This window comes from Alosa alosa, chromosome 11, assembly GCF_017589495.1.
Source record: "Alosa alosa isolate M-15738 ecotype Scorff River chromosome 11, AALO_Geno_1.1, whole genome shotgun sequence".
In the NCBI taxonomy this organism is placed as follows: Eukaryota; Metazoa; Chordata; class Actinopteri; order Clupeiformes; family Clupeidae; genus Alosa; species Alosa alosa.
In genome coordinates, this window is record NC_063199.1 from 3194730 (window position 1) to 3203055 (window position 8326).

Below are 8326 nucleotides of genomic sequence, written 5' to 3' on the forward strand. Positions count from 1 at the left end.
TATTTATTGCCTAAATGTTGGTCCCTCTGTCTTTTGGTGCCCTACCGTGATGCGTGTGGTGGTAGCGGCACCACTGATCACTGATCAGGCAGCTTTTTTAAACAGAAACTTTTCGCCTACAAGCTCCTCACATTCCTCTCCATCTTCAGCTAACCCCATAGACAATAAAATAAACAATCTTGCGGCTTCAGTTACATGACATCAGTACGACGGAGTATTAGGGCCACACATGAAGAGAAAAAATATTTTTGCCATGGCGAGATTAAACTCGACATGTTGACTTTAAAGTCGACATGTCGACATTAAACTCGACATTTCGAGAATAAAGTTGAAATTTAATGTCGACTTTAATCTCGACGTGTCGACTTTAAAGTCGACATGCTGACATTAAACTCACAATAGGCCCTACTGTTTAAACACAGTTTAAGCTATGTAGCCAACACTAATACACAATATGTTACATGAAAAATGGGCTTCAAATGAAGTGAAGTGCTGTCTCGCGGTTATGGAAATACCATGCACTATGCCGTTTAGGCTAAATAGCTAGAAAAATATATGTATCCAATGATATAATGTTTCTATACAAAATGTTATTTCACTCTGTTTTATGTGGTTAAGGCCACTGCACATCCAAGTAACTGCCCTTTATGACCCACAGGCGTCACTCTCCATAGGATAACATGGCAAAACTCATTATTCTAAAACTGCTTTTCCATGTCTCACCTGCAATACGTATAGGAGGCTAGAAACACAGGTATAGCCTAAGCATATATACTATTTTGATCCCGTGAGAGAATATGTGTGCATGCACTTTATTTATGCACTTTGTGTACATATGTGTGCATGTAGGCTACTAGCCTACAGTGGTCGGGAGGACAGCTTCATTCGTCCCTCCATAGACATTCAGCAATAGGCTGTTTAGCATCCATTACAAACAAAGAAACGTGAAAGTCTAGGATTGGGGAGAGCGCCTAGTATGCCTCTAGTGCATAAGCATGAAGTTGAACCTTTAGATGAAAAACAACACTTTAATAATAGGCCTACAATAAATAAATAAACTGCTATGACGTTTAGGCTACTTTTGACCATCGCATTTATCGCCTGTAACTCCGTGATAAGGACCTAACCTAACCAAGTATTTGGCTGAGCAACGTAGGTTAATATGTTCTATGTTTTGTCCACATGATATAGGCCTATGTCTAATCATTTTTGCACTCGAACACTCTGAATTATTGTTGCACTTGTTGCATTGTTTCATTAGGCCTAGTCCTCCCTTTCAATCGTCCCGAGCGGTCGTTCTCTCTCCAAACTAACTTCTCAAAATGTTGAGTTTAATGTTGACACGTCTTGCTTCAAGATTGTTTCCCTAATATTCACAAGTCTTTCCTCGATCCTAAAAACAAGACAGTCATTATTTTGGATGGGTTAAATGAGTATCATTCTTCTCTTGACTCCAAAAGTGAGGTCTTTAATAATGTAGAGACTAAAGCCTCTGTGGATGAGCTGCTGGTCAACCTCCTCAAGGGAAATCTTCTGGATAGTGCACTCCTCTGGATCACCTCACAACCAGCAGCAGCCAGTAAGCTTCCTCGTGACAGTGTTGACATGGTGACTGAGCTGAAGGGTTTTAACGACCAACAAAAGGAGGAGCATTTCAAAAAGATCCATATCGGACATGATGGGAAGGCTGAAGAGGTGATCTCATACCTGCAGAAGTCAAGATCCCTCAGTGTCTTGTGCGACATCCCAGCCTTCTGGCAGATTTTGTCCAAGGTGCTGCAAGACACTAGCCTGGCGAGCCAGACCCACATTAAAATGTAGGGTCTGGGCACTCACCGTTCGCAGTCCTCAGTCCGAGGGGTGGGATAATCAGTTGTCTTTCACTCTGCACGCAATAGGACGCAATAGGATATTTGTTTTCAAGTAGCAGGGAATTCAAGCCAAACCGTTGCAACTCTGCCATCAATCATTATGTTAAGCCCACCAAACGACTCTTCAATGCCCTGATTAAGTTTCGATTTCTGGAGCTCACAAGCCAACGGAGAGTTGCTAGACTAGCCCTGGCAGCAAATGTAATAGGGGCGCGTCTAGATTTCTAGGCTAGCAAGACACAAAAAAGCCCTTCAGAAGCTGGACTGGGTTATTAGGAAAATTCCTGTACAAGCACATCGACCAGCTGAAAGAAAAAGCAGACACCAATGTAGAAGAAAAGATACTACTCAACCTGGGGAAGCTTGCATGGGACCTACTCGAAAAGGATGAAAAAGACTTTGATGAAAATAATCTGAAAGACTGTAACATTGAGGCTGATGGCTTAGTTGAATTTTCTGGGATATGCCCAGAGTCAGACACACAGAGCAGTGAAACCAGGTTTTGTTTTTTTCATCCCTGCATTCAAGAGTTTCTTGCAGCTATGTATGTGATCTTATCATTTGCATGTGACAAGAAGAATCTAATTCAGGAACCAACTAGTATGAAATGGATAGCAAAGCCAACATTGTTTGATGTCCAGAAGTCTGCAGTGAAAAGGGTCTTAAAGAAAAAAGGACCCAAAACAGGACATCTTGACACTTTTGTGATATTTTTCCTCGGTCTCTGTGAGAAGTTGAATCAGGATATTGTTAACAAGTTCATGAGTTGGATAACAAAGTCACAGTCACAAAGCACAACACTTGCATTGAAGGAAGACAATGAGAAAATGATCAACTATATATCAAAAGACTTTATATGAAGGTACACCACATCAGTGCCATACTCTTAAGATGTCTCCACGAACTGGATGACGACTCTCTGCTGGAGAAAATCAAAAGGTGCATCCGTCACAATATATCAGAAAACCTGGATCAGGATCTGATCGTATTGTTGCAGACACATAAGGGAATTCAACAGGTGTTTGAAATGAAGGACTACATGAAATCAGATGCAGATGTGACAACATTGATCCCAGTGGTAAAAATGTCAAATCGAGCAAAGTAAGTGGCAACAAACTGTGCAATCTGTAATTCATACACACCATAACCATACCTCTCAACATTAAGGGGGGGGGGGCAGTGTTTATACCAGATCTGTGTTTGCATATTTAATACGTTTCATACACGTGTTTCAACACTGCATTTCGGTCATTGTTTTTACCTTGCCATTACCTTACGCATGCCAGTTATGTATCCAGCTGCCTGCCTGCAGCCTACTTCCAAAACTCCAAAGCTGCTTGCTGTCAGATTTGGTTCCGAGGGAAGAAGTTCAGTGTATCAACAACACTCAGTTTATGTGATGTGTTAATCAATTAAATTCCCAACAATTTCACAACAGCTAGTTCTGGAATAGGCCATTTAACTAGTCTGCTTGCTTACGACGAGACTCAGGCTGCACAGAAGGCACCCGCTTCCTTATTTGGGTTTTGGGTTGCCAGGTTTTAGCCTTTGACAAAACAGTTTAAATTGAAACTAAGTGATCATGTATGTGTAGGGTGTATTTCATACACAACCTGGCAACCTGAATGGATCAATGATTTTAAAATGAAGTTTGATGGCCATGCAAATTACGGGAGTTTTCCGGGAGAAATAACAAAACGGGAGGGTGCTGGGAGATGATCTTGAAATACGGGAGAAACCCGGGAAAATCGGGAGTGTTGACAGGTATGGCTAGAGGCCAAAATGTATTTTTGCCAATTGCAGCACCTCCTTGAGGTAAAAGGTCACAACAATTCTTGAGTGTCCTCCCCATAGGGACATGAGTCTATGTACTTGCACAAATATGCATTTTGGCCTGTAGCTGTTCTTGTGTTTGGAATTAAAATATACCAAGTTTAGTTTCAATTGGTAAAAGTGTTAATAAATATGGCGCCCCTAGTGGTCAAAGCACACCAAATTAATTGTGCGTCCTCAGGATGGGGTCTCGAGTCTTATACCAGTTTCAATACGTAAAGGCGTTGCTGAGATATTACCTAATTTCCTGTATCTCTAGCGCCCCCCTAGAGGTCAAAGGTCACCAAATTTATTGTGTGTCCTCAGGATGGGGTCCCAAGTCCATATACCAAGTTTGGTTTCTATATGTGAAAGCATTGCTGAGATATGAGCCTACTTCCTGTGATTATAGCGCCCCCCTAGTGGTCAAAACACTCCAAATTTATTGTGCGTCCTAAGGATGGGGTCCCAAGTCCATGTACCAAGTTTGGATTCGACATGTGTAAGCATTGCTGAGATATGAGCCTACTTCCTGTGATTATAGCACCATACAGTGGTCAAACTTTACCAAATTTCTTGAGCCTACTCCTAATTGGGTCACCAAATTGGGCTAATTTAAACCAAACTTGGTATGTGGACTTAGGAGCACATCTTGAGGACACACAATAAATTTGGTGACCTTCGGCCACTAAAGGGGTGCTACAGTTACAGGAAATAAGCTCATAGCTCAGCAACGCTTTCACGTATCGAAACAAAACTTGTTACATGCACTTTTATTTTCACCATTAGGTGGACGCTTTAATCTCAGGAAGTAGCCTTATAACTCAGCAACGCTTTCATGTATTGAAACCAAACCCAATCCCAATCCAATCCAGTCCAATCTAGTCCAGTCCAGTCCAATACAGTCCAGTCCAGTCAAATCCAATCTAGTCTAATTCAGTCCAGTCCAGTCCAATTCAATCTCAATCTCAACTCCTGCTCAACTGCTTAACTGCTTGGCCGTCTCATTGCTGCTTGCAATCAGCATTGCATGGCATTACATTGAGAATATTGTGATATCAATGATTCATTTATTTAGGATAAAAGCGTCTTCTACAGGTGTTCCCAACCTTATTTGGCAGGTGATCCTATTTTTATGTCATGAAATGTTGGCGACCCCAATCAATTACGTGTAGCGATAGAGTGCAACTTATATCTCCTCTAACATCCAGACGAGTGGAACTTTGATTTCCCCCAAATGTCCTTGCGCGTCTGGTTGTTTTGCTACTTTCAAACAGTTTTTACTTGTTACTTGTTTTTACTTATCTCAATTGTAATGAAGGATCTGTTAGTTAACTGGGATATCATGGGGTTTTTCATATTTTTAATTGAGTTTAGGGACCGTTTGGTATTTATGGAATGGACCACTGAAGGAAAATAGGGGAAGGTCATGTCTTTTTATTCTTTGTTGAGGGGAGAGTCACCCGACTTGTTTTAGTCTGGGGGGTCACCCAACTTTTTTATTCAGCAAAGTGGCTTGTTTGGTGCATATTTTCCATGTAACTCTCAGTCTCAGTCTTCACACTTTGGGAACCCCTCTGCACACCACATTTACCCGTCATTTCCTTCTTTCTTGCAGAGTAGCCTAGCCCTTTCATGCGCAATGATATGTGGACAGTAACTTTAACTCTGATTTCTATTAACTATTAACTCTGTTTATCATGTTAATATACTCCAAATCCACTTGAGGGCAGTTTTAATAGATCCATTGCAATATATTAACAATATGTATCATCTTATATTTGGAATATTGACTGCTTGATGACATCATCAATTCAACATGGCTGACAGTAATGGCCATGTGCTGAATGCTCCAGGCATATCTGTAAAAAGTTTCTAATCAAGAAGGCTAAACCAGGTAAAAAAAATATTATGGTGTACAGGAGAGTGTGTTGAACAACTCTATGAGGTTAGAAATGATATTTGATGTAACGTTAGCTCCTAACGTTTTGACAAGCATATCTACCAATAGCTTTGCTGTCTCCATCCTTTCTGTTTTTGTTGGTTGCAAAAAATATATAGTATTTATTGGTCACTATCAACAAGTGCAATTTGTTAATTGCTGTCATTCTCTCTCCTGTACAAACAAAAATGTGTTACGTTCCAAGTAGCCTAGTGCGTAACTCATAAAGCTTCATAAAGTTGAACAAATACATTTGGTTATTTCACAGAAAAATATAAATAGCCAGTTTATGGTCTACAATGCAGAGTTGGTAAGTTATGGTAGGCCAACTTGGAGTGAATATACAAACACGGGAAATTCTCTACTCATAGCTGAGTAGCCTGATGGTAGGCAGGTGCGCACGTAGACATACAGCCGAACACTATGCAAGCGCAAATGAATTGTGCTCTCATGACAACCACGCCGTTAACTTAAATACATGTAGGTTAACTAAAGACATTGAGAATGGGCAGGGGAGGGTTGTGTCTTTTTTGAAAATTCTGTTCGAGGGTCATTGAAACATTTCTTGCAGGCAAGGGAGGGTCATGCAACTTTTGACTGAAGCACTCAAATCCCTCTGGTGGCCCCTTAAGTAAATAACGAACAGTCCCTTATGTGTATTTTAATGTAATGTACTGGTCAATTGTAAGATATCTCAGGCGACCCCATTTGGATTTCAGGCGACCCCAAGGTTGGGAAACTATGGTCTACTAAGTAGGTCTAGGCTAACTATTACCATTGAATCTTATTGCTCATCATTAGCAACCTACACTGTTTTAAACCTTGACAGCTGGTTTTTGAATGCAAGAGCATCCATGTTCCTTTGAAGAACACATTTTTTTTTATTTTCAAAAATCAGAAATACTGATTATTATTGTTATTATATGCAGTAGTAGATTAACAGTCTGTAATACTGATCTTACTGCAGACTGGCCTCCTGCAACATTACAGAGGGGAGTGGCCAGTATATCGGTGAGCTGCTGCAGTCTCAAACCCTGAAAGAGTTGGATTTGACCAACAACAACCTGAAGGACTCCGGAGTGGAGCAGCTCCTCTCTAGAGGCTTGGCAAGTGCAGACTGCACACTGGAGAAGTTAATGTAAGTCAGTGAACATCTGATGGAAGTATAATCATCTAAGTCAGGAAGTCTTGGGATATTATGTAGGTCTAAACATTACATCACTTGAGAGGGACGTACTGTAATTCTCAATCCTAATGGGAAAAACTATATTGGTAAAAGCCCAAAGTGCAAAGCTTTAAGATATTTTTTGAGAAGATATATGGGGCTTGTATCCATGCATCATTGCCGTGCCTGAATAATATGCATATGTATCTTTCTTAGCTTTACATATTGAGATAATAGTTTAATTTACCACACAAAATGTCCTGTAACCGCAATTTCAAATTCCATGTAGATTGAAGAAATGTGGGATCACGCTGAAAGATGCGAGCTGCTCTAAAGTTGTGTCCGTGGCCATTAAGTCTGAGAAGTGTCACCTGAGAGAGCTGGACCTGAGTTACAATTATCTACTGGACTCTGGAGCAAAGGCTGTCATTGTGGCTGTAGTGGACGCATCCAGCAAGACTGAGAGACTGAGGTTAGGAGGAGCAACTGGTGAAGGCCATGGTTTCTCAGCCACACCTCTCCCTACTCAAATGCACATTTCATTTTATGACAGATATGTGTTCATCACCTAATCACAATATCCAAGTAGATGACTAGATGATATGAACAGAGCTCAACATCATCTACATATATTATATACACACTTCTGGTCAAAAGTTTGGGGTCACTTAGACATTTCCATTCCACTCCATCATAGACAGAATACCAGCTGAAATCAGTCGCATTGTTTTTGCATATGAGGTACAAAGCGTCTAGCATCACCTTTGTATATTTCTTTGTCAATTTAGCCCAATGCTGTCTCATTCTTTCTCCATTGCCTGTCTCTGCAGTCTTGCATGTTGCACACTGACAGAGAAGACCTGTGAGCTCATCTCCTCTGAGCTGAAGGTAGAAAACCTGGCGACCTCCTGCTTGAGAGAGATCAATCTGAGTGACAACAGCCTAGGGTCCACTGGAGCGATTGCACTCAGCAGTGTGTTAAAGAACACCAACTGCAAGTGGGAGAAACTCTGGTAAATGACTAGTAACTGTAAACACCCAATATGAACACTCTTATCACTACAGGTTTGTAAGGTTAGACATCACTTAAAGTCTGGCATGGTAGCTGGCATAACATTTCCTTAGGTGTTATAATGTGGCCAATTTGGTTAATATTATAGTCAGAGCCGGACAGTAACGGAGTACATTTACTTGAGTACAATTTTCAGGGATCTTTACTTTACTTGAGCATCATTTTTGGGGAGTACTCATGACTTTACTCAAGTACATTTAAGAAAAAATATTGTACTCTTTACTCCACTACATTTCTATCCATAACCGTGAGTACCCGTTAACCGCATTTTAAAAAAAAATTAGGAAACCCTCAATTTGTTGTTTCCCTCTCAAACGTGATTGGATTGTGCAGGCGCCACTGATTGGGACAGCCTATCAGCAATCACCTTCAGCTTTCCGCCAAAGTCGAGTTTTGCGGTTGTTACTAAAAATGTGAACATGCACGTTGCACTGTTGTGCGGTGGACTTTCGGAATGAATAGAG

General features: G+C 40.8%; 1 protein-coding gene across 1 annotated transcript in view; it reads left to right on the forward strand.

The window, feature by feature from the left end:
- Positions 1-8083, forward strand: part of LOC125302903 (ribonuclease inhibitor-like) — a 28016-nt gene extending 19933 nt beyond the window's left edge. The window contains exons 5-7 of the mRNA XM_048256246.1: positions 6616-6763; positions 7080-7262; positions 7621-8083. Of these exons, the coding sequence (XP_048112203.1) occupies positions 6616-6763; positions 7080-7262; positions 7621-7807 (518 nt within the window). The 3' untranslated portion in view covers positions 7808-8083. The remainder of the gene's footprint in view (positions 1-6615; positions 6764-7079; positions 7263-7620) is intronic.
- The last annotated feature ends 243 nt before the right edge of the window (positions 8084-8326 follow it).